The sequence below is a fragment of the Lates calcarifer genome, linkage group LG18, assembly GCF_001640805.2.
Source record: "Lates calcarifer isolate ASB-BC8 linkage group LG18, TLL_Latcal_v3, whole genome shotgun sequence".
Taxonomy (NCBI): Eukaryota; Metazoa; Chordata; class Actinopteri; family Centropomidae; genus Lates; species Lates calcarifer.
Genome location: NC_066850.1, coordinates 827,538 through 853,261, shown reverse-complemented (window position 1 = coordinate 853,261; position 25,724 = coordinate 827,538). Strand labels below are relative to the sequence as shown.

The window sequence follows — 25,724 nt, the reverse complement described above, 5'->3', positions numbered from 1 at the left end:
TGTATATGTATATTCATAACATTTAACTGGCCTTTGACTGTGAACACTGTGGATCCAGATCCAGAACCAGCACAGATATGCAGTGTTCAATGAGCTTTTTCATCTTTAAATGATCAGAAATCCTCAAACATGGTGTTTAAATATTGACTCCTGTTGGATGGCAGGGTTGCTAATGCTAAATGCTATCAAACTGCAGCCCAGAATTCCTCACACTCTCCTCCTACAGTCAGGAGACAGGAAAGTTTGACACCCAGGTGGTAAGGGAGGAGTTGTATACAGATGGCATTAATAACAGCACTTCTCTTGTCTATGAGAATATAATTACATCACACACACACACACACACACACACAGGTGTTTACAATCAGAAATAACTACAAATAGAACAAATGACAGCATCCTCTCGTCCATCGTTAAAAAGAAGCCTGTGCTGTGTGGGATATACGGTGAACAATGGACTGTGTTTACCCTGTATGTACTGTATGTGTTTATGTGTCTGGTGCAGCCTAATACCAAATGGTGGTGTTTATTTCACAAGTTAGTGACACAGTGGGACCGTGACCTTTGACCCTACTAGTTGTTTTTGGAGGGTGGTGTGTGTGTACATGTGTGTATTTCTGTTCAAATAATGCTAGAAGTAAACTTCAGCTAAACTGTGTCTCTGTTAAACATGAATGTGACTCAGAGTGTAACTGACCCTCCATAACTAACTAACTCAGTTACAATCTGTCATTTTCCAGATCTGATCAATAGAGTCATGATATTAATGAGCCAATGTAATTTGCAGGACCAGTCACAAGATGGCAGTTCTGATAAACAGTACAAAGATGAGGAACATGAGGAACAGCAGCACTGAAACAAAAGACCTGCAAATGCTACAGCCAAGATTAGATTAGATTAGATTAGATTAGATTAGATTAGATTAGATTAGATTAGATTAGATTAACCAGCTCATTACTTTGAAATGCCCTCTAAGCCTGGGAGGTTTGATACTAAAGACTGAGATAGTTTCTAGGTTAAACGTGGATTCAACATGTTGGGACAGAACAAAAATGCACTGATGCAACATGTTTTCCTGTGGCCTGAGAGTAGCAGGCACTCTGCAGTCAGCCGAGAGAGTTCTTTAATGGTTTAGTTAACACGCTGACTAAACAAACACACGAGGTTAACTTATTCCTAAGAAGCTAAAGGAAGCCTCAGCCACCAAGCACTGTGTCTGTGACTGCAGAATGCTTTACATCGCTGCACCAGCTGCAGGGTTTTCTGCCCAAACAATGACACACTGCAACATGGCAACCTCCATTGTTAGGACTGTTAACACTCTGATAATTGCTCCAGCAGATGGGAGGCAACTCTCCACTCACTGCCTTTCTCCTTGTTGTATGATGACATGCATCATGCAGAACAGCATGGAGTGGGTGTTGTAATGTGATACAGTGACCAATGTGCTGAGTGCACTGCCCAGTGGTATTGGTACAGTGTCTGGTGAAATGCTGCCATCTTGTGGTCCAGCAGTGCAGATGGTGACAGAGTCTGGTTAACAGTTGTAGTCAGACCAAATGACAAATACACCAGTTATGAGAAATGTCCCAATAGGAGTCAGCATGAGTGAAATACTGTATAGTATATCAGATGGTGCAGCTGAGCAGTGATACCATGAGCCTTGTGCAGCATCATCTTTACAAAGTCAATAGTTCTGTTAGTTTTCATTTTAGTTTTCTCTGCTTGATGCTGTTGTAACCTGAATATGAAAATGAAGCTGTCACGTTGGACTCTGCAGCCACTGCTCCATGAACATCATGATTTGACACATATCTATACATCACCATTCAGATTTGATTTATCTGAAATCCTAATGGTAAAAGCATTCATTCAGTATTCCACAATAAAAAGCTGATGTTCAGAAGAATCTGACAGTTTTGTTTGGGGTTTTTTTTGTTTTGGATTTTGCTCATCAGCCTTTTGGGCCACCTGAGCCCCAGGTGAGGAATCACATGGTCTACTTACACCATCATCCCTGTATTTATAACATACATACTTAAACACTGTATGTATGGAAATAACAACCAGAAAGCACCGTGTCACTGCCTCTAACTCTGATAATACCTCCCTAACCTTTCCTGTGAGTCAGTGTGTTTGTGTGTATTAGTGTATGTATGCAGACCTGTGTAATAACCTAATCCCTAATCAGAAGGAAAATGCCATCCTTGCCACACCACAATACTTGCCTGTATGAATATATTTCTGTTTAGGTGACCCCGCCGTGATATTTCCAAAATCCACAGTGTAGAACATGCTGAAGAGATGTGGAAAGGCCAGCTTTATTAATTATTCATACAGAGGCCTGTAGGGGATGTCTTCCTCCAGAATCCAAAATATAATATTCATGTTGTCCTCTTCCCTTCTTCTCTCATAACCTCGATTCTCTTTTGTTGTGGAAAGTGGGTCAAACGAACGGTTCACAAGGGGTAGCCCCAGAAGGTTCGTCAGCACTGGTACAAATAACCCCCAGACAAATACACCATTAACACCTCCACCATACACAGCTTTCCATTCCTTAAATACACACATAAACACACATCAAACAATACTTCAACATACATTCACATGCATTGAAATGGCTTCTCTGTTTGTGCTCACACCTCATGCATTCCTGCTCAGTAAAGTCAGTGAGGTGTCTAACACAAGCAGCAGTATCTGTTCCCAGTTCAGTTCTCCTGTCATTGTGTGAGTAAATGCATACCACGCAGTATTAGCTGTCAGCATCATTGAATTTCTGTGAACAGAGCATCTGTCTCCCTCTCAGTGTGTGGACAGATGCAGAATTTACTTCCTCACTTCTGTAATTACCTACTTACATTCTGACAGCCTTTTGGGAAATTTGTTGAAATCTGGACTCAAAGTGTGCAGAGCACAAGCTGAGAAAAAGAAGTTTGGAAACCATGCTCATAAACCAGAAGGAACTGAAGCCATCTAAGTTCTCTTTTATCACAGTGAAGTGAGGAAGACTGTCTCTGTCGTTGGCATTAGGGGTTTTATACCAAGGTAAAAGTCATCATGAGAGTTCACCAGCTCACGCCACCAACATCATCATGAAACAAAAGGCCAGTTCCTGTAATGTTAAACACACACTGCTTCTCCTTCTGTTTGCTCTCTGTTTAATCTAAACCCTCACCCTCTGTCCCCCATTCACTCTCCAAAACACCAGCTTTCTTTTCATTTCCAGAAACAGAAAAGCTCCTATAGCCACTGATTCAGGATGAGTCACCTCTAACACCTCTAACACCTCGCGAAACCAAGGCTAGGTGGAGCAGCACAGAGTTTCCTGAGGTGTTTCTCCACCTGTCGGTCGGGTTTTTCAAGCTGGACGAGACTCTGTTGCAGAGCAGGGAATTAAGTTGAACCAGATGGAAGTGAGTGTAGAGGAGCATGTACAGGACGTGTTGAGCTTATATTCAAATGGGTAGCTTAGATAAGAATTAGATTTAACCAAGATTACATTGTTAACAAAGGGAGGAAACAAAATGGGTGATTCTTGCTGTGTTTGGTGAATGTGCAGTGCCATTCACAGCAGGTGTTACTGGTGACATTTGAAGCTGTCATCTCTGTAAGCTCCACAGGTACTTTCTTCACCCCCCCAACGATAACTGAGGTTGTGGTAGACGCCTGCACACGTGCTCTCATGCTTCCAGACGAGCTGACCACATGCACATATGTTCATGTGACACGCACATTCAAATAATCACACTCAGGACTGTGGTGAGACAACAAAGGGCTGTTGTCGTGGTCGAAACAAAGTGTTGTGTAATAGTGGAGCAAAAGACGAGCGGAAAAATATTTTCCTCAATGAAAGTCCAAGAGGAACTTCTCTATTCCACAGTGACGGACAGCTGGGCTACAATCTTAATGACATTTGTGCTTGAATAATTTAGCATAAGGTGACATTTCACACCAGTCTGATGGACTGTGTTTACATTACTTTGCAGATGACAATATTCACTGTGATTGAAATGATCAGAGGTGATCATGAGGAGTTTATTTAAACATGGCACCTACTGTGAATATCTCACAGGCAAACAGAGCTCGTAATGTGGGTCATGAAGATTATGGAGGAGCTTCTTTCAAGACAAGTTCTTCATGAATCATTATGCAAATCAGAATCTGAATCTCTTTATACATCAGCTACATAAAATATATGATGAGGCTTGACTAAAAATAATAAAACAGATTCAAAATTCTTCCTGACATAAGACTACTTTAGGTGTAAAACTGGAATGCAATAATCACAAGGGAAAGTCTTTGTATTACCTCTCATACACTGTCATCCTGCAAACAACACCCATCTCAGGAGCCTGACTGAGCATGTTGCAGGGCATTACAAACACCCTTAGGCACATTATTAAAATATGTACTAGCCATGCCCTTATTCCAGGCAACTGATAGTAGCCTCATGTGTCTGTTTAATGACTGTTTTACTTATTGTGAAGAATAAAATGTGTATTTTGTGATGTTTACGTTCACACACTGTGTCATACATCAAGAGCAATAGTGGTGCTTTATTTTGTAATATCAGTTGACATGGACTTTGGACACACACACAGAAATGTACACTTTGAAGGGTATGTTCGACTCTCACCCTGAGGCGATGTACAGTAACTGGAGCAGTCTTAATTTCACCTCCCTTTATTTATAGGTTATTTATAGTTTATTGCAGTGAAAGGAAAGGACTGTTGTCGTTCAGGTGGCAGTTAGTTTCATATGCCAGGGAATATTTATCATCTAAGACCTCACAGGGCCTGAGCCATGCCCTGACCTCTGACTCCAGGAATAAAAGAGCTCATTATGGACGAAAGGGGGGATATAAAAATTTCTGTGGCTCTTTTATGATCACCTATTCAGCCTTAAAGTGGTCCTTTAAGTGTCGGCTTAGCGTTGCGTTCATTTTCAGCTCAATAATTCCTCTCAGAAGGAGCATTATTACATGATCTTGGCAACTTGCACCTTATTCCTTATCTCCTCCCATTCTGCTCTCGCACACATTCCTGTCATAAAAGCCACGGGCGGACAGGACCAAACCATCTCCACGGAGAGCGCGCTGGGAACTGTAATTTTATAAAGCAGAGTTTGCCCATCGGATGTTTTGCTAAATATAAGTATATATTAAACGTGGTCATATTAAAACTTTCTCACCGTCTGTCGTGCCAGAATTTTCCCTTGGTGATTATGTGGGACACGTTTTGGGAAACGCTCGTCCCCCGTTCCCAGATAGTGGACTCGTCCTGACACTGCCATGTTGGATGGAACTGGCTCCGGGCTCTCTAGCGGCCGGACTTCCCAGGAAAGTTTTTACCGATTTACGTCTTCGCTCAGTCGCTGCAAAGTTGACCTTAATATAAAGAGGAGCGGGACATCGCACGGCTCTCCTACCCGGCGTACATTTTTGGCAGCCCGGTGTTGTAGAGCTCCGGGAGAAAGCGGACCGGTGTGAGGGGGTCGGAGGAAGGCCACGGATGACCGAGGGATTGTTTATGTATGTTTTTGGATCTCATATAACGAGTTAGAGTCGGTGCATACTTCACAAACTGATCTCCAATAATGAGTGGACATCCGCCGCAACGGCGGCAAACTAATGTCGGTTCGATGCTACTGACACCGCAGGAAAATGAAAGCCTTTTCAACCACCTTGGCAGGAAATGCATCGTAAGTTTTTCCCATCAAATTGTTGTATGATAGGTGGCTAAGAAAAAAAGCTAATACAGCTAACTTGCACCGTGTTTCCTGTCCTGAGACGGGAGGTGAAGCTAGCTGTGAGGTGTAACGGTGTGTTTGTGGCCTACGGTTTTGTGTTGTGATTTCGGAGGTAACGTGTGTGTGTGTGTGTGTGTGTGTGTGTTTTCCCGGGGAATCATTGAGACTTCTAAACTGAAGAGGTCGGTTTTGTTTTGACAGCCGAGGCGGTGAGGGAGGGCTGGGAGCTAGCGTCCCGTTTGGGACGGTGACATTTGGGCAACAACAAGTTTGAGTCCAGCCTCCGGGGCCCTGAGCTGGTACGCCTTAAAACTTAACAGCTTGACACACCTGAAATCACCCAGGAAATCCTGGAATTCCTCTGTCACCTGGCCTGAGCACTCTGAGCCCGGCTGTGGCAGAGAGGAGTTAATAGTCTGGGTGTTGGAGCTGTTAAATCCATCAGCGGAAAGCAGGGCAAAACAATGATGTTTTTTTCTCTTATGCACTGCCACTTACATAACGGAGCTGAACCTTGGTTTGTTTTCGGGAAGTGTGTCCACCGAAGAAGAATGTGCCGACCAGACTTGGCTGAGGACACGGCGCTGACGAGCTAAAAGTCCTCCTAACGCAGGAGACAGGCTGCTGTACCAGTGTGGCTGCAGCCAGGATCAGTAGTGCAGTGTCACGACTCAATATTGTCAGATAGTCTGATATTACGTAACGCGTTTAGCATTCAGCTGACTCATTTTATGTCCTCCTTGTGCACTGTCTGTAGCTAGGTCCATACCCAGCACATTAAAACTGAGGCGTCATCACCAGTGGCCTTAAAAGCTACTGCTCATGTTTGATTTCTCCTCTTTAAGATCTTACAGGACAGGTTTTTATTATTTGAAAACAGACTGTGGGCAGCAGACCCATTTCCAGTGTTACCAGTATTTAGCTAATGGTAAGTAGTTGCACACCCTGAATTGAACATGCTGTTCATCTGAAAAGTAAACAGTGCATAGGCTTGAAATAATAGTGTTCTGCATGAGCATACTCTGTAGGGCACTGTGGTATAAGAGTGTCTTGCAGAGCAGACGTAAAGATTGTGACCCTTCATCTTACTTTATGATTGCTCCAAGGCAGTAATGTTGCCCTGTAAAGCTGGGTAAGGAGCAGTAAGGGTTGTTGCTAAATCAGCTAGTTTCTTGTGTAACGCAGTGTTTCGGGCTGGAGCAAGAGATCCATTCATATTTCTCTTCAGGAACTAGATTTTCCTGTCTGATTTCGAAATCAGACCGTGTTTGCCCGGTGGCTTTGCCCCTGTCACACAGTGATATCAGCTGGGAAGAATGTCACACCTTCACCTGTCACTGATCACCTGTACAGATAAGGTGTGTTCTGTTTGTGACACAACACAGTTCTAATGCTCTGTAGAAGTGGGTCAGTGCAGGTGAGACAAACATGTACATATCTGCATTGCTCTGGTATAGTGTGAACTTTCACGTAGCCTGTTCTCAGGTTACTTCCCCATAGTGATCATAGTTTCCTTTAATTGTGTATAGTAAAGGTGGAGTGCTTGAGAGACAGAGAAATGGCTCTTCCTCTTTACCTCCCTGCAGTGAACCTGACATGCTCTCTGCTCATGAAACACCTGTGTGTGCACGCGTGTTCGCTTTAGAAAAGGCCGCGCTTCCTGTCCCGTGACACGGTACATGTCAGGCCTCGCATGGCGGGATGTCCTGCCCTCCACACTTCTTTCTGAGGGCGTGTCCTCCCATGCACCTCTGTAAACCTGTTGAAAAACCCAGTGACGACCTTCCTCTGGCATCCGGGGCCGCTTGTGTCACTCGACATGTGACAGGAGACGAGGAATCAGGAACATTCCTCGCAGTCCTACACTCTCGTGTGTCTGTACATGTCTTTGCATGCAGAGTGAGTCTGGGAGAGAGCGACTGGGAGGAGTGGGAGATTGGAAAAGACAGACATTGTGTGTGTCCCTGACCAATCTAATTAGGATGCCCATCAGTGATGTAGTGTCTGACAGAGAGATTGCGTGTTGCGTAATGCACTTATTATGCAGAAAATGTAAGAAACATGGAGTCACATTTATGTTGTTTCTTTGTGCTGTCGTCTCTGTGAGATGTACAGCCTGTAGCTCTGTGCAACTGCATTCAACTTGATTTATTGTAGCTGTGAAAGGCCTGGTGTATACTAACTAATTGTTGGAAAGTAGCAGAGCTCTCTGTGCCTGTTTGTTCTTTTTTAGTGGCTGTATTTGCTTTTCCTGACCTGGACTGTGCCCCAAAAATACTTCATCACCTCTAAAAATGGCATCTGCTCATTAAATCATTAACAAGTCAACTGATTATTCTGTTGCTGCCACTTTATATAGTTTGTAGTTGTGGATTTTAGCAGCTTCCTTAGCTTCCACAGTCTTTCCTGAGTGCAACAGAAGGCTGCGCCTAAAACAGATTTAGGAAGTTACCACATACACATAACTTTGGAAGTATTTCACTCTGCCTTCTGTATGGTGTAATCATTCTCACACACACACACACACACACACACAGGTACAGACACAGTGGTCTTTACTCCTCGCTGGTTTCACTCATTGGTATTCCTTGTGCTGTTTTCACCATCAGCAACGCTGTCTGACTGGGCAAAAGGTGGAAGGGGTCCAATTCACGCTGTGTGTGTGTGTGTGTGTGTGTGTGTGTGTGTGTGTGTGTGTGTGTGTGTGTGTGTGTGCAGACTGCCTGATCAGCAGTCCCGTCCTACAGGAAGTCCCGTGGTCGGCCTCCTCTGGTGATTTGTGCTGGAGAAGTGGAACATGACTCCTCTTTTCCTCCACTTCTCCCCCTCTCTCAGTTTCTCTCCTTCCTCAGTCCTTTTTTTAGTCTCACCTTACCTCTTTTATCTCACCTATTCCTACACCCACCCCCACCCCCTTTTCTGTCATTCACATTTCTCTTGTTCCCTCAGCCCATCTTCAGGCCTGTTCTGCTTCTCGTCCTTCGCTTCTTTTTTCTCACTGCACATTACTGTACTCCTTTGTTACACCTCCTCTACGCTCTCTCCATCCTCTGTTTCTTCCCACTCCTTCCCCATCATTTCACCACCTTCCTCTCGCTTCCTCTCCAGGAGAGCTCGTGAAGAGGTGCCTTATTTGTGCCAGGACGGAACAGCTTGACCAAATGGCTGATGGACGATATTCAGATGAAAATAAAGACACAGGCCTAATTATCTGTCTTGCTTTCACAAAGTCTTGAGTGTGAACATTTTTCCTCACTGTATGTCTCACATCTAACTATTAATGCTTTTTTAGTAAATGATTACAACTTAATGACGTTTAACACACTTAACCACCTCTTACAGTTAATGATTCACTAGTTTTTATATGAGGCAAATTAATTATTATTAATCATTTTCTTTTGGATTATCACTATGTGTTTTTTCCCCATGTCTGCTTTTTATTTTACTTTTTTGTTTTTGTTAAAACACATCAGGTGGAAGTACCTACACATGCAACTGAAAATATGGCACCTACTGTAAATATAGTATAAATATCACTGAGGTGGAAACATTTCCTTCTAGAGAATAACCGTAGTGTCCACAGTTCAGCTCCTTGCTCTTGTTCTTGTGACGTCGTCGTCGTAGCTCAGGACGTAGAAACAGAGACAGAGGATCTATCCATGAGAGAGCGTTGTGTGTGAGAGAGTGTTTGCCGGGTCTTGATGACGCCATACACACAGCTCCACTTCCTGTGGCCTTTGGCCCTGTCAGGAACAATCAGCGCTCCATGGGCTGATGAAACCTCAGGGCCCTCAGAGCCTGGACACTGTTACACAGAAATTCCTCCATAAAGCAGAAGTCGTGTTTTGATCTTAGGTATTTCTGATCCAGATCCAAACAATCAAGAGCTGTCACTCCGCTAAGAGACTCCATGTTTATTTAAATAATATCCTACATACTTTTAATGGTTGATAAATGCAGCTAAGGCTGTGGGAAAGCAGCATCATTCATTCAGCCGACGTACAAACCATCACTGTGATGTAATGGTTCCACTGCGAGTGCTCGGTTGGTTCAGTTATCTCATGTAGGCTCTGTGATGTGCAGGTTGTCATTCAGCGTCACTAAATCAGCCGTGAATACTCCTCGTCTTTCAGCCGCTCGCCCTGAGGCCGTGTGACCAGATTAGCTAAATGTAATATTCCTGTATGGAGAGCTGTGGAGCGTTGGATCAGAGAGGAAGCATGGCTTTTTCATTGTAGTGAAGACTGTGTTACTGTGTATGACGTAGGGTTAATGGTCGCCAGACCAGAACTAACCACTGCTTCTGTTTAAGGTAGTTTTTCAGGTAAATTTTACATTTAAATCAGACAACAGCTTCTTTATTTGTTGGGTTTTTCTGGATTTCCCTGTGTCTCTTAAAAACACGACCGCTAACGCCACACAAGGGAAGTTAGAACTTTTCCAGGAACTTTTGCAGGGACTCAGGAGCTTTACCTGCATTTTGTCCACAGGAGCTGAGTTGCAGTTTTGGTTCCTTGGTTGTTTTTCCGTCACCAAGAAAGTACCTGCTCAGCCAAGTGGTACTTTCAGAACAGTGGCGTTTACTGAACTTTGGTTAAACACAAGCCTCAAGACTGCTACAAATTCAGTCGTACTGTAAACACTGGGTGTTTCCAGTATCAGGTGTTATGACCGAGGGAAGGAAGTTCAGTTAGAGTTACTGCTGATTAAACAACAACTGTACAAAAGAGAAAAGACGCACAACCACACAGGAGCTCTGTACATTGTCCTGAAGTTTGCAAAAAATTCCTGTAACTGAGTTTAAAAGGCATTAAAACCACCAGGCATTTCCCCTGTTGATGCTCTTGTGCTTTCATCTGTGTGGTAATGACGGTGACCCCTCAGGGTGAGAAAACCCTTGGAGCAGCCTGTAAAACCTGTGGGAGTCTGATCTGGTCTTATGATCATTAATGCGTCCCTGTGTGTGCTACAGGTGTGTTCTCAGTGCGTATTTTTAGTCTCTGGCCTTTCGTTGCCTGTGACTCCGACGCTTCACGTCACTGATAATCATTATGAGTGATACGGTGGGTGGATCATTTTCTTACAGTGACAGAGTGTGAGGACAGGATCAGCTTTGGTTTGTGTTGGTGTAGAGGACGTGTCTCCTCTCATTCTCAGATTTCAGTGCTGTGTGTCAGGCCTTTGGCATTGATGGACTCACTTCCTGACAACAGCAGGACAGAGCGTCTCGACCCCCACAGAGTCTCTGTCATCCCGTCACTCAGTCCGTGGTTCCTGCTGTCTTTCTACTGCTGTCAACAGTGGAAAATCTTTTCGTTAATGTAATAGCAATCATTCCACACATTTTCTCTTGCAGCACCTGGAGCTGGAAAGCTCGCAGCATGTTGCTACAGCTACCGTGCATCATCCATTTCTGCAAGACATGGCAGAATAATTGATAGTGTACTTTTAAAAACAAAGAGGAAGTCCAGTCTTTTATTGCTTTTCGCCTTTCACAGAGTGATGTACTGCTGCTGTATCTCAAACCTCATGGGACACAGATCTGGAGTTGTGCAAACACAGGCTTTATGGATTTAAATCTGTTTGTTTGTAGAAACCCTGACCTCTCTGCTGCCTCTAACCTAAAGTCGTCCGTTTATTGCGTTTTAGAGCAAACAAGCTGTTTGTGTGCTGTGTTCTCTTCCCTTGTGTCTGGCTGCAGACGCACCGCTCGTGTCCTGTCCATCGAGCAGCACAGGATAAACATCCCTCTCTCTCTTTCTGCCCCCCCTCCAGACACTGTCTTCAGCAGTGGTCCAGGTGTTCACAGCAGATAGGAACTCCAGCTGGAACAAGAGATGCTGCGGAGTGGCCTGTCTGGTCAAAGACAACCCCCAACGATCCTACTTCATCAGGGTCTTTGACATCAGGGTAAGTGAACGCTGATGATTACATCTCTGTGGCAGTGGCTCGAGACCACAGTTAGTATCAGCAGTGATGTTCCACCGTTTGATAGTCGTGATGAATGTTTTTATAGCCACACTGTGGAGTCTGTGGGCTGTTTACTGTCTGTTGAGCTATGTGATGCAGAACCAGTTTATTCTTTATTCATCATCGTCTGTGTGTTCACCCACAGGAGGGAAAGATGATGTTTGAACAGGAGCTGTACAACAACTTCATGATGAACTTCCCCAAACACTACTACATCACATTTCCTGGAGATGTAAGTTTCCCTGTCTGTCACTTTTACATTTCTCTTTTCTTTTTTTTTCATTTTGATTTATTGATCATTTGTATCTGTTCATGGAAGAGCCTCCGCCTCAGGTTCTGCTTCTCACTCTCTCATGTTGTTTTAGTTGATTATCATATTTGACAGTAGAAAGCTGCTGATTTCCTCAGGACACTTTTCCCAGAGACTTCCGTCTGTTCTCACAGTGCAAATATATTCTGTCACTTGTGCTGTGAAATAAATTTTTAACCTGTTTCACAAGGTGTGACTGTATTCCTTCGATCAAACAAAGAGCTCCTGTCTACCATATTGAAAACATGACACACCTGCAGAGTCGGCACAAATTCTGCTCTGAGGAAACAACATGGTTCTCATTGATGAACCAAAGTAAAAGTAGTTGTTTTATTTTATTAATCAAAAATTGAATCCTGTCATATAAAGCGACATTTATTCTCCATCTAAAGCACTTCCTGTGATAAGACTTTATCTCTTTATCTGTGGAGCAGACATCGTAGCTGGTGGGGACAGTGGCTCAGACTGCTGACTGGTAATAACGCTGAACTGTTCACTGGAAATAGATTTTGGAAATTTACTTGTGAAAACGAATGAGAGAGTGAGGTGGTTGTTGGCTCTTGATGAGAAACAACAAATGTGTTTGCACTGAATTTGTGTGTTTACAGACATGCCAAGTGGGTCTGAACTTTGCCAGCGAGGAGGAGGCCAAACGTTTCCACAGCCATGTGTCCGAGCTACTGGGGAAAAGACAGAGGAAAACTGGTACCAACTTCCTGCTGCTGCCTTCTTACCCACATATCTACCTGCTGTCCTAACACGATGTTTGGTGCATTTTTATCTTGTGCTCAAAATTATCCAAAGCACAGTCACCACAGTTTGTTGACTTCATCAGACTGGTCTGAGCACAAGATCAAATGAATGTCTCAACTTGTCATTTTCACACAGAACTGGGCAAAAGACAAAGAAAGAAATTTCAATACATGAAGAAGATGAAGCGATTTACTGCTTCTGTTTGAACCAGTCTTTTACCAAAGTGTCATGTATTGAAAATGGTCGAGGTATTTTTTGCCTGGTACTGTTTACTACTCGCTCCTCTTCTCCTGATCTGCTGCGATCTCCACACTTCTTAGAGCTGTTGGTAATACCACTCTCAAACACTCCAGCCGTTCAGCTGCTCATGAATGTCACATAAAAAACCACATGTTCACCGTTCAAAGCAAAGTGTTGCTGCAAGAAAACCTTTGCTGTTAACTGTGTGTCTGGCACAGAAACTACATGGTTAGTGTCCTAAACATGGATCAATGTCCTGTTCTATGCTTAGAATAACAGACAGCACCAGATCTGATTTAAGCAAAACCTGGAAGTGATGCATCACAGCACTAACATTTGAATAAGTATGACAGAACTGAAAAGCTAATCAGTGTTTTTTATAAATTAAAATACATGAATACCACTCAAGACATGTATTTTTGTTAAATAATAAACAGTTAGACATTTTAACAAATGCAAAACTTAATGGAAAATTGACACCATTTCTGTTCTGAATTATACCTCCTCCTGTCTTATGGCTCCATCTAAGGAAAAGAGCTGTGAGCTTTGTGTTCATCTGATCAAACCTGAAACACACTGTTAATGCACAGTCACAGATGCATTCTCAAACGTATTATTGGCACTCAGGCTTTAACTTTTATCATCACTTGCTTGGTTGAGACCGTCCGTCTTCCTCCTTCCTCCTCTGCGGGTCATTTCCTGACCTCTCCAATGGATCGTTCTCTTTCATCTCTTCCCCTCCAGCCTTCTGCACTGGGTGTCTCATCTTATCTACAAGGCTTCTTCTGTTTGACCCTCAGCCACTGAGAAACTCAAGCCATCAGCATTTTGAAGTTGCTGTGTGTATGAGTGTGTTAGTGTTTATATCATTTCTAGTCCTGTATCAGAGAGAATATAATATCAGCTGTGGTGTGTGAATGAATGAGAAGAATGTTGGATTTACGTCCCATAAACACACTAACCAAACACTTTGCTTGGCAATTTTTCTGAATAACTTTCCGATCCCGTCGAGCCCTTCACTTAAAAACCCAATAAACTCTCTTCTCTTTGTACATCTGCGCTGTTGCACACATTCGCTTCTCACTAACCCGACCCACTACTTCACTCAGGATTGTAATGGTTTCATTTTGTCTGTGTGTTCACAGAGAAGAGACGCGACCCTCCAAATGGTACGTTCTCCACTATTTCCTGACCATAACTACAGACAGTAACAAAGGAGAAGTGTTAAAAAACCCAGCGTCAGACGTGTGTTTGATGATGTTGGGAAACATTTGTGTCAGTCTCTTTGGTATGTCAGATGGGTGGGTGGGGTTCAGGATCATTCAGATTTTTGTGTTACTTGGCAACAAGTCAAGACTGTATTTTCTTTCCTGATTATTATGGAAACTATGCAGCATACGTAGCATTTCATATTCTGTGTAGGAAACACCATCAGTCTGAATCCATGAAGAGTAGACTGAACACCAGAAAGATTTTAAAACTGTATTCTCAAAACACTTGATTTATGAGTGCGTGGTTGATGCACACTGCTGTCCCATGATGCAATGCACCAAGGAAATGGAAGAGCTGGAAAAACAAACTGTGGACGGTGGTGAACCAGCTCCAGGAAGAGCTTGTGTTTTAAATTCTCAGATTAATTGATACGTATCAGTGCACATCTTCTATAGCATGTCGTACGAACAGGAAATATCACAAGTATGCAGATGACACGTTGTATGCAAAGTACTGTGTGGTTTGGAAAGGGGCCACAGCTATTGTCTGTTCTGCCTCCTGTCCTACATCTCTGCAGAGTGTTTCCCTAAGACTGAGCTTTAAAGTAATCTGTTGTTTAAATGAGTGGATCACTGTAGGAATCCAGAGAAAAAGAAAGCACGTGATCGTAATCCGATGTGATTACATACAGTGTAACATAATATCACCTGTAGTGGAGCCTTCACCCTTGGAAAACAGCCTGATTTGATTCCATAGGAGCAGGAGATGAACCAGTTTTGGATGATGTGACCTGAGCTGGCTTATTAATATCTGTGTGTGTGCAGCCATGCAGAGGGCGACACAGTCGGGCATTCTGCTGATGCTCGTACTCGGAGCAGTTGAACAGGACTGTGGATGTTTTGCTTTGCACCACATGTGGTCAAACATGTCTCTAAACCGACTTCCTTTAACAGCCAGGGATTCCGATTTTTGACTTTGCGTTGGTGCTTGTAGCTTTTTATGAGATCAGGGATCAGGAAGGAGAATTAAAAGGACAAGTGTAGAGCAACATGTTCCACGACTGTGTGCCCAGTCATGCTGTCATGTATAAATGTTTATACCAGTTTCTGCCTTGGATTTGTCATGCATGGTTTCAGTTTCTGAATGTGTGTGTTGGGGGCTGTGAATTGGTACAGTTCCAAGGGAAGTCATCCATGTCCTCACACAGGAATATCTTCACCCCATCTCCATCTGTCTTACTCTCACTTTCATAGCTGACTGTCTGATCAATCCAATCTTCCTTTCCGTCTGTTCTGCCCTTTCCAGCTCTCCCCTTCTCATCATTTGTCCCCACTTGCCCTCAGCTCTTCATTTAATCTGCCTTAATTTCTCTCTTTTCTCTCCCGTTCTCTTGTCTGCATCTATTACTCTGCCTTTCTCACCCTTTCTCTCACCCCAGCAGATTCATCATGTTTTAGAAACTCCTGAGATTAACGTGGGATTATGCCGTGGATGGGTTTTAATGGTTACGTAAAATCTCAGCGCTAAATCCAGAATAATTTGCCGGGATTAGACCCGTTTGTGTGTGTTCTGCGGGGAATGGGAGGGGACGGCAGCGGAGGTGGGTGGAGAAACAATGACAGCGAGCCAATCAGAACACGACAATAAAAGCCAGGGGAATAGAGAATGAACGCACAGATACAGCAAAGAAACAGACGCTGGGAAAACAAGATACATAGACGAGCAGTGTTGTAGTAATGGAAGGAATGTAAGAGGAAGAGTAAACTCTGGCTGCTGGCTGGATAAGTGTTGTCTGGCTTTTTTCTCTTCCGATGGCATTAAGCATGTCAGCTCCACCAGATGTCTGCGGAAGATATTAATTCAATAAATGCAGACTGTTGCACCAAGTCCATCACAAGTCGGCTTGTTTTCTTTGGCAGTGGCGGAAACCTTGGGGATCATCTTTGGTTTCGGGTATCAGCGGAGAAGAAACCTTTTACCCACTGGAATCGTTTCTGAAAAGTCCTGAGACAGAAGACCTTTACACCTTTAGACCTATTGTCAGAAAAATCCATTTGTTTTGAACCATTGCTCATGCCCAGCCATCATCTACAATGATGTTCTGCACCACCTTCCTGTCTGCTCCCTCTGAGGAACTTAACTGTGAGGGCGGCGGCGGAGGAACAGCAGTAGGAGGCGGAGGTCTGGGCCCAGGTAGCTGCCTGTCGTCCCTGCACTGCCTGGTCCTCCCTCAGGACGAACTGTACCCGTCTCTCTCCGACCCGACCGCTCGACTCTCCATTTGCCCCGAGGAGCGAGCTCACAGCTTGGTCGGCAAAATGCTCCTCGACGTCGGCGTGAGCGCCTGCGCGGCTAGAGAGGAGGGTGGGTGCATTTGGGACAGGGTGAGGAGGCGACGCAGCCGGTCGGCCTCGCCTTCACCCAGCAAAACTCCCAAAAGTCCATGTAGTGAGAGTGTCAAAGGTATGTGCTGGTGTGGTGAGAGCAACACGGTGCTGTAACAGAATCTGAAATACTGATGGTGGCACAGTATTCCTCAGTGTGCTGACCTCTCCTTCATTTGAATCCCATGTTGTTTGGCTGCATGTGTATAGTGGAGTTCTGTTAGCGTTGGCTCGTCAGTGATTGGTTGTTTGCAGTTCATATTACTGTGTGTGGTCATGGGATATAAGCCTGGGCCGCCAGTGTCTGGTCCAATTTCTTTTCCATATTTCAAAAAGAAAAGAAAAAGTCATCCTTCCTCTTTACACTGACATACAAACGTCTAAAGTGCTCTCTATTATTACAGTTCAAATGGAATGAGAAGTATGTTCATCCCTCTGAAATCTCGTGGCGTTTTATTCTATTCGTTTGGTATTTCTGTCAGTCATGGCCAGGCCTGGTTGAATAACGGTTAAGTAAATAAAAGAATATCCATTTACATAGCTGACATTTTGGATGATTGTTTCAGACAGGCTCCAGCTGCAAAAGTGAACTCACTTTAAAAAGGAATGACGGTACAGAATGATAGAAGGATAGTAGGTCACCAAACTGACAGAACCAGTTTTCCAACAGATTTAAAAACCTCTATATCTCAGAGACATCGTCAGTCTTTAGTAGTAACGTTCTGTTTGTGACAGTAATGAGATGACACTATAATCCCAAACAGCCTGAGCCACGTTCACGCCCTTAAACCCACGTAAAATTCCTGATTCTCCTTGCGCCAAACAAAGTCTGTAATACCCATTAAATAATGGATTACATAATTGAAAGGACATGACTGGCTCTGAAAAGCCCCATGCTTGCATTCTGGTTTGGATCCAGGATCCTTTTTTATGTTTTATGACTTGTTACTCACTTAACACTCCAGTGTTTACACAGTTACAGACTTTATCATTTGTTTCCCTTTTTGATATAAAAAGCTTCATGTTTTCAGTCTGTGTTTATAGAAACTGTAACTTCAGCATCGTCTCCGTCCCTTCTCCAGGTCCTACGTTGCCCATGGCGACCGTCGACATCAAAAACCCGGAGATCAACAGTGTTCAGCGTTACCATAACAACTCTCAGGTGAACAACATCGTGCACTCCTCCTTCCCCAAGAGGGAGAAGAAGGGAAAGGGGAAGAGGAAGAGGCTGACCAAGGCGGACATCGGCACGCCGAGCAACTTCCAGTGAGTCACAGGGTCGTCTTAAAGAATCAGCGTTGACCCGACAGACAAACGTCTTTGTGGATGTGGGCGTGGGTTTATTATAGACATGCCTCCTGTGTGACACACTGGCCCAGAGTCTCTCCATATAATCTGGGGGAGGTATTAATCCAGGCTGTCTTTCCATCCTATGGAATATGTGAAGGATTAATAATGTGGGGGAAATCTGTGCAGTGCTTTCAGGAATGATGTCAGTGGCAGCTCTCATAGTGTTTGTTAGACACTAGAGAAAAACACAGTGCACTGTGTGGTGTGTGTGTCTTTCTTTTCACAATCTCTCTTGCTTTGCTTTTCTCTCAGGCACATTGGACACGTAGGATGGGATCCAAACACAGGCTTTGACGTAAGTAGAATTCATACAACCCTGAATGTCCGTGTGTGCACTTGTTTGTCAGAGTATGTAAAGACACTCTGAAAAACTTGGCCCATAAGCTTATCTGTCAGTCAGACATCCCTCTTCCAGACAGATTTTTCATATTTAATACCAACTCCAAAACATTAAGCTGAGCTGCGTGGGCCAAGTCGTCAGGAGCGTTACACAAGGAGATTTTGGGGAGAGGAGAATCAACCTGCATCTGCATAATCCACGGACTCATTCCCAAAAAGCATCATCAGTAATTATGTTGCATGCCGAGCGTGAGATCATGCAGGTCAGAGGACTTACTCTGTCTGTAAATGAAAAATAAATGATATCCAATGATTTGCTTTCATAAGTTAATGCTTTCAAGGACTTGGATTGATTTGAACGGGTGACGTCAGTCGAACAAAGCTTCACTCACCTCGCAAATCCTCAGGCTTAAAGCTGAAGTCCTAGCAGTCCTGAATGTCTCTCTCCTCTTTTCTATCCGTATATCACAGAAAGCTGATTAAAGTGCTTTAGTTTAGTGAAAAGTAAAGTGCACTATCTCACAGTGAACCTAAGAACTAACCTACAAACAAGAAACACGCTTCAGTTAAGAGTCTTTGTCTTTACTTTGTCTCTTTATCACAACATGAAACCCTGTTTTAATGTGAACTTGTTGTAGTGTTACCCCCACACCACCAGGTGGCAGCATCAGTGTTAATATTCTGGTCTCATTTGAAGCAGAGGGTCAGCTGATAGTCTCAGGTGTCACAGCTCAGGTGATAGGAAGCTCCAACATGTCAGTCTCTGATCTGAACACGTGGGACCTGTGATAATGTAACATCTGTGTGGGAATGTACTCACACACGAGCAGCTGGAGAATCACTGTTTATACCCAGTGTGATTTAATCACTGTGGTCAGGAGGCTGATATTGTTTCAATTCAATGAGCCCTTTATGATTCAGTGTAAGTTAATGAAGACGCTGCCAGTTCCAGATACATTTTATTAAATCTGCTGGTTTCAGTTCACTTGTGGTTGAATACAGTGAAGCCTTCTGTCTGGAGCTGAATGCATCAGTATCCACAGTAATGGTAATTAACATAATGTATCTCTCAGTTTGCCCCTGAGGATGAATTAATGGATTCTTATTTCACACATTATCAGCATCTGTTTTTATTTCTGTCACCAAACACAACCCAGTCAAACATGTCGTGTCCTCCTCTGTGTTTTCTCCTCAGTTGAATAACTTGGACCCAGAGCTAAAGAACCTGTTTGACATGTGCGGCATCTCCGAGGCTCAGCTGAAGGACAAGGAGACCTCTAAGGTCATCTATGACTTCATTGAGAAAAAAGGAGGCGTAGAGGCTGTCAAAAATGAGCTGCGGAGACAAGGTAAGGCAGACATGCAGCCGGGAATACAGATTCTCCTCTGCCCTAAAAATAACTGGTTTACTGATACAGCAGTGAAAGTGAATTGGGAGATTTACTTAGATTTTACTGTCTGATTCATGAGGGAGAGACTTCAGAGGGAAGTTCCCCTGGTGCAGCTTCACAGTAAACGTTAGTGTTTATGCTTCAGTCCCGGTGTCATGATGTAGATAGAGAACGTTCAGTGAGACTGTTTGTTAAATGTGACCTCTGCACGTGTTTTTGCAGGACACTCACCCTGTGTGTTAATGAGTCGATTGTCAATTTAAGACAATCTAACTAGTGTGGTGATTTTATCCCCAGGTCCGCCCAGGTGGAGCGGTAGGTTTCCATGCATGACCTGCTGTGACAGCTCATGACTGTGCATGTAGAGTTGGACTGTAATATGACATAAAGATTCGATTGTAGTGTGTGAGGCTTTTGCAGTTCCTCCAGTCAGTTCAGCGTTTGCTGTTTTTACACTTGTTTGTACTTGAGTTGGATGTGCTTTTTCTTACAGACGTGAAAATGCAGCGTTCCTATAAAACGCTGCTTCACATCAGATAAATTCCTGAAGTTATTATTCCTCTGCTGTGCAACGTCTGACTTTACACGAGGCTTAGCCGCACTTGTAAACACTTTGCATGTGAACTGACACCTTTTTAACCAGCGGTCAGAGTCCAGCACCAGGTCCAAACTGGTTTTCATGAATCAATAAGGGAAATCAAAAAGCATGTTTCCAAACAAACCCCTGGTTTTACAAATCTGAATGTGTTTAGAGGTTCAGTTTCAACCTATTAACGTCTTTATTATGAAAATAAGTCTTGATGAATATATCTTGTTCCACTTTTCCTCTACAAATTAACACCAGTTACATGGGAGAAGGCTGCCCCCTGTGGCTTCATTTTATAACTGCATGGCTTGATACAAGCAAGAACTGGGGAACTGACAAGCGTTTTGGACAGAGATGCTGTGAATCCTTGCAGCTGTCTGTTCCTGAACGTGAGATGTGAATAAATAGAGACTGATCCTCCGGCTGCAGAGCTCTGAATGACCATCACTACTTTCTGTTCTAACTTTGAATTTTTCTCCTTTTTTTCTCCTCAGCTCCTCCACCGCCTCCATCCAGAGGTGGCCCTCCTCCCCCGCCCCCGCACCACAGCTCGGCCCCTCCACCTCCTCCCCCGGCCCGGGGGCGAGGTGCCCCACCGCCTCCACCCCCCTCCAGAGCTCCGGTCTCTGCGCCCCCGCCTCCCCCTCCATCCCGGCCGGGCATGTCCGCTCCGCCGCCTCCCCCTCCGAGCCGAGGCTTCCTCCCACCTCCCCCTCCGCCAGCTCACGCCTCGATTCCCGTGGCGGCGCCTCCCCCGCCGCCGCCTCCCCCCTCGTCCTCGACCCCATCCAGCGCCGGGGCGCCGCCTCCACCTCCTCCTCCTCCCCCGCCTCCAGGCCCTCCACCCCCTGCTCCTCCGCTGCCCACGGAGGCTAACGAAGGGGACGGCGGCCCCCCCGGGAAGTCGGCGCTGCTGAGTCAGATCAGAGAAGGCACCCAGCTGAAGAAGGTGGAGCGTGGGGAGAGGCCGGTGTCCAGCACCGGCAGAGACGCACTTCTGGACCAAATCCGACAAGGAGTCCAACTTAAACCGGTCAGTGCTCATTCACCTCTCAGTAGACGAGTGCATTAATCTGAATCCTGTGCTCGGACTGTGGCTGACGGTGCCTCCGTCTTTACAGAGGGATGAGAATACCGATTCAACTCCTTCCACCCCGGCCCCCTCGGCAGGCATCGTAGGGGCCCTGATGGAGGTGATGCAGAAAAGGAGCAAGGCTATTCACTCCTCAGGTACAAATACAAACAGACGACTCAGTGTAAATACAAATACAGTCAACATTAATCCTGTTTTCATACTGTCTAGGGCTGCAGTTATTTCTTTAGTAACAACAAGGTGACATTATTAAAGGCCTCAACCCCCAGAATAGTCAGCTTTACCATAATGTAACCTGGAATATAATATGACAAAATGTTTGTGCGACGTACAATAAAAACAAGAACTAGATGTCTTTAATTAACCTCTAAACTAAGAGCATTTTTAAAGGTTTGTAATTTCACACTAACTGTGTCTTCTTGAATTATAAATCTTACCTTCAGTAAACAGAGCAGTCTCAGACATGAAAACTCGACTCTGCGTCAGTTTCTCTGTCAGGTGACACTTTGCTGCCAAAATATAAATTAGATTTTCACCACTTCCTCATCAGTCTCCAACAACCTTGTGATTAGTTTTTTTCCATTTCAAGACTCTCATTAGAGGAAATGTTTCTTCCCTTGAAAGTGGCTCTTAAACAGATGTGTTCCGAGGAGTTAAGGTCGACTGTTTCCAGAAACATGAAAGAGGACATTTCTGAAGTCTGCCACACAGTAACACATGTATTTGTCTGAATTATCATGTGAACGTCTTCTCTTCCACAGATGAGGATGATGACGATGAAGATGATGAGGACTTTGAGGATGATGATGAATGGGACGACTAGCGATTTTGTTTTTTTTTTTTCTTTCTCCCCATGGATGATTATGACACTAAAAATCGTTGTTGTCTTTCTAAAAAGAAATCTTTAATTTCAAAATTCTAAATGTAAATGTTCTATCAATTTGCTGTATATTTTTGTTGCCTTTATGCTTTTTTATTAATCTGTGCAATACCTCATTTAATCTGTAAATGTTTGTCACTCTCATATCTTAGGTTGTTGTTTCTTTTTCTTCGTCGCGTCCGTCTGTTCCTGTCTCTCGATAGCGATCTGTCTCATCTGTCATTTTAACTACGTTCTGCTTTTTTTTCTCATCCCTCTGCATCTTTCTCTCCTCCCACGTCCCCAACTCTTTGATGTTTATCACCTCCATCTGTCGCTCGGCCCCCCGTCACACATGTTCCTTCCCTGTCACTCTCATGTTCTCAGATTAACGTGCAATTTTACATCAAGTTGTCTCTTGAACGTTAGAGTTGAATGTTTTTTTTTCTTTTGGTTAGTGATTGAAGGGAGGGCTTACAAAATACGTTGGCACACATCCCTCAGAAATCATGTCATCGTTGTTCGTCAGGAGGAAAAAAATTGAACTATTTTCATACCCTATTGCTCTGTAGTTTATTTTTACTTATCCAAATGATCCTAGTTTAGCACTCATATTTTCTTAAAACAAAGAAGAAAAAAAGAAAATGCTCTTTTTTGGAATATTTAGCTTCATTTGCTGTCGACTGTAAATTTGCTCCAGAGTTTGAGTCTTGTTATATTTTTGCACAGATTGAAAGAGGAGACTCGCTGCATCAATACAGGACATTTTCAGGTCTGTATCATTATGGAACATGCATCTGCTTTAAGTAATGAGGCAAAACACACCGTTAACACACACCATACTACATACAGTAAACGCATGGAGGCAGTCCACAGTGTTATCTGTTGTGGATTTTAGTTCTCTTATTTTTTTGGTCACTGTCACACTACAGATTCTGTTCATTTTGTTCTTTTCACAGTAGCAAGCAGAGTATTAATAAATGCCTGTTTGTTGGAATCAGGTCTTTCATCATGTAAAGCTCGAGGAATAAAGACATTTTAGTTTTACACACCTGATGCTTATAATGGGTCCATTGCTAAGTTACTGTGCAGAAACAGCAGAGCTAAAGTAGAGAGAACCCTGTGATAGACACTAAGTGCTGGGGGGACGAACATTAGATTCATGGCTTTATTCAAACAAGTATCAATATTGTCTTGACTAACTAGAACATAATGAGGTGCCACATAGGAAGTGCTTTTACTAAAACTCAGACAGTGGTCAGTGATTCCCTTCAAAGACCAAATAATCAGCTGCTGACATGTATTTTATCCATTTAGATCAAATTTCCCCGTTAACCTTAGGAATATGTTTTGTTTAAAGGAAAATACTGATGCCAGATTTGAACGACAGCTGCCCTGTTACCCTGCTGTATCAGGAACTAACATATCTGTGGCCTGATGTGGAGACTATATTTTTGCATTGCTTTCTAACCAACCAGAGTAGATTTTTCTCTCTTCAAAGCAAAACTGTGTAACTTTTGCAAAACAGCAGCTTCTGTGGCAACAAGTGACGGAGTGCTAAACGCTCAAAACCTGCTGTAGCAATAGCACAGATGCAGAGGAATAGCTTCTGTTTGTTTGCTAACTTTATCCAGCATATGCTAACTGGTCATACCAGACCAAGAAAGGCTGTAGCAGCAAACGTTTTATTGCTAATTAATACAACTCTTCATTTGTAAGAAGAAGAATGTGTTATTTTGTCTTTCAGAAGTTGCGTAGACTTGCTTTTATTCTCTGCATTGAGTGGCAGCCATGTTAGCTCTACAGTAGGCGCTAGGTTTAGCTAATATTAGTCACTTATGGAGCTGCTTGGTTGGCCTAAAGGTGTGCAGGTGTCAGTCTTAACCAGACTAATGGTTTGTGTCTGATAATGTTAGGATGTTGTTTCCACAAAGCTTTAGCATTAAATTAGCACGTATGTCAAGATTGTTAAGAGTCCTGAAAGTAAGTACAGTTTGTCACAACACTACCAGAAGAATTAGCAGCGTAGCACTCAGCAGCTAGACCTCAAAACTGTACATGCTAACAAGCTATATGCTCATACTGCTAACATGTTTTTGGGTTATTAAAGAGCCGATACTGAAACTTCTTTCCCGCAGTGCGACAAACTGAAATACATGCTGAAATGTTTCCAAACTCCTTTGTTTGTTTTTGTTTTCTCTATATTCCAGTCAGCTAAAAGAGGAATGTCGGTGTCCTCCGTTAATTCTGTCTTTGAGAGACAAATTGCCACGTGTCTGATGTTAAAAGCTGACCTCTTCTGTCGGATATCAAGATACTTTTTTTGGGAGGAAAAAACCTAGCCATGTTTTTGCTGATGTTAGCTTCTGTAGGTAACTCGGTTAATAAGATGTTATGGACGCCATGCCTTATCAAAGAGGCTGGACAAATACTGAACTCTGACATTATACACTCCAATAAAAGGTTGATATTTACGTACTTTGGTATTTGGGCTTCTTTTACCTTGAAACAGCTGACGTGTTTTTGTGTTTAGGAGTTCATCCTCTTTTAACGTGATGATTAATGACAGACTTTGTTGCATTTGTTTGTAAGAGCACAATCATCTCTGTCAATGTGTAATTTGAGTCTTTGCATCTGTCTGTCTGTCTGTCTGTGTGTCTGTGTCAATAGACAGCGAGACAGGGAGTTGGACAGATCTGGTAACAGCTGAGCAGAGGATTATCACACCCTTTACTGCTACCATTTCCCCCACTGAGCCAGGTACAAATGAAAACTGGGTGAGTGAGGGAGAAAGCAGAAGCACAGCCAGCATCTCTCTGTATCAACTTGAGTGTGTGTGTGTGACGGTAAAATGCCAGTTTCCAAAAAAAGAGGAAGAAAGATTGTTCGTGTAGAACCCCCTCGTGACTCTATTAATAGCGATATACAGCTATAAGAGTGGATCCTCGTGTGTGAGAGACGGAAATAGATGAACTTTGAAGACATCCCAGTTGTTTTATGAGTCCATCTGTTTCTCTTGTGCATGTGGGACAAAGTTAATCAGACGTATTTTCCAGATACACTCGAGCAGAGTAGAATCAGATACAAAGTCCTGCATCAGGATTTCTGAGCATGTAAGCTAAAAAAAAAACTGCAAGAAAAGCAGACGTGCAGCAAAATAATCAGAAGCCTACAGTGACTGTGTTCCAAGAAAATAAGAAAGTGAGGAAATAAAAAACCAAGCCACTGGAAGAATCGACCTCTATAATCAGCTGTAACCAATCACAACAACAACCACAACAACTCAGTGCCATTACCATTTATTTTTAGTTGATGTCCACATCAGCTGACAACACACTGACCCTGTATCAGTTCTCTGCTGCAGAGCTTATGAGAGGGATTAGAGCAGCTATGGCACTTTCCACTCCACCTCCATAGAAACCAACACAGACAGTCCACACTCATGCAGGAAAACCAAAAGCATTTCTAGAAGTAGCAGCGTCTAAGTTG

At 43.6% G+C, this 25,724-nt stretch overlaps 1 protein-coding gene across 4 annotated transcripts; it reads left to right on the top strand.

Moving 5' to 3' along the window:
• Window positions 1-5,191: 5,191 nt before the first annotated feature.
• waslb (WASP like actin nucleation promoting factor b) lies at window positions 5,192-24,709 on the top strand. Of its 4 annotated transcripts, XR_007815110.1 has the most exons (13): window positions 5,197-5,700; window positions 11,524-11,658; window positions 11,864-11,950; window positions 12,637-12,733; window positions 14,167-14,190; window positions 17,700-17,883; window positions 18,220-18,262; window positions 19,502-19,655; window positions 19,995-20,012; window positions 20,778-21,316; window positions 21,405-21,513; window positions 22,138-23,007; window positions 24,446-24,709. XR_007815110.1 is itself a non-coding variant. In XM_018687418.2 (12 exons), the coding sequence occupies exons 1-12, from the start codon at window positions 5,596-5,598 to the stop codon at window positions 22,197-22,199; spliced, it is 1,557 nt and encodes a 518-aa protein (XP_018542934.1). In that variant the 5' UTR covers window positions 5,197-5,595; the 3' UTR covers window positions 22,200-24,709. The 4 variants fall into 4 exon arrangements, 3 of the variants coding, with proteins under 3 accessions (XP_018542936.1, XP_018542934.1, XP_018542935.1); XM_018687418.2 differs by having other exon boundaries at window positions 22,138-24,709; XM_018687420.2 differs by lacking the exon at window positions 14,167-14,190 and having other exon boundaries at window positions 5,192-5,700; window positions 22,138-24,709.
• Window positions 24,710-25,724: the final 1,015 nt, after the last annotated feature.

Coding starts and splice junctions, on each gene's coding strand:
- waslb (XM_018687418.2), top strand. CDS start 5,596: ATGAGTGGACATCCGCCGCAACGGCGGCAAACTAATGTCGGTTCGATG. Junction 5,701..11,523: donor ACCTTGGCAGGAAATGCATC/GTAAGTTTTTCC, acceptor CCCCCCCTCCAG/ACACTGTCTTCAGCAGTGGT. Junction 21,317..21,404: donor AAGGAGTCCAACTTAAACCG/GTCAGTGCTCAT, acceptor CCGTCTTTACAG/AGGGATGAGAATACCGATTC.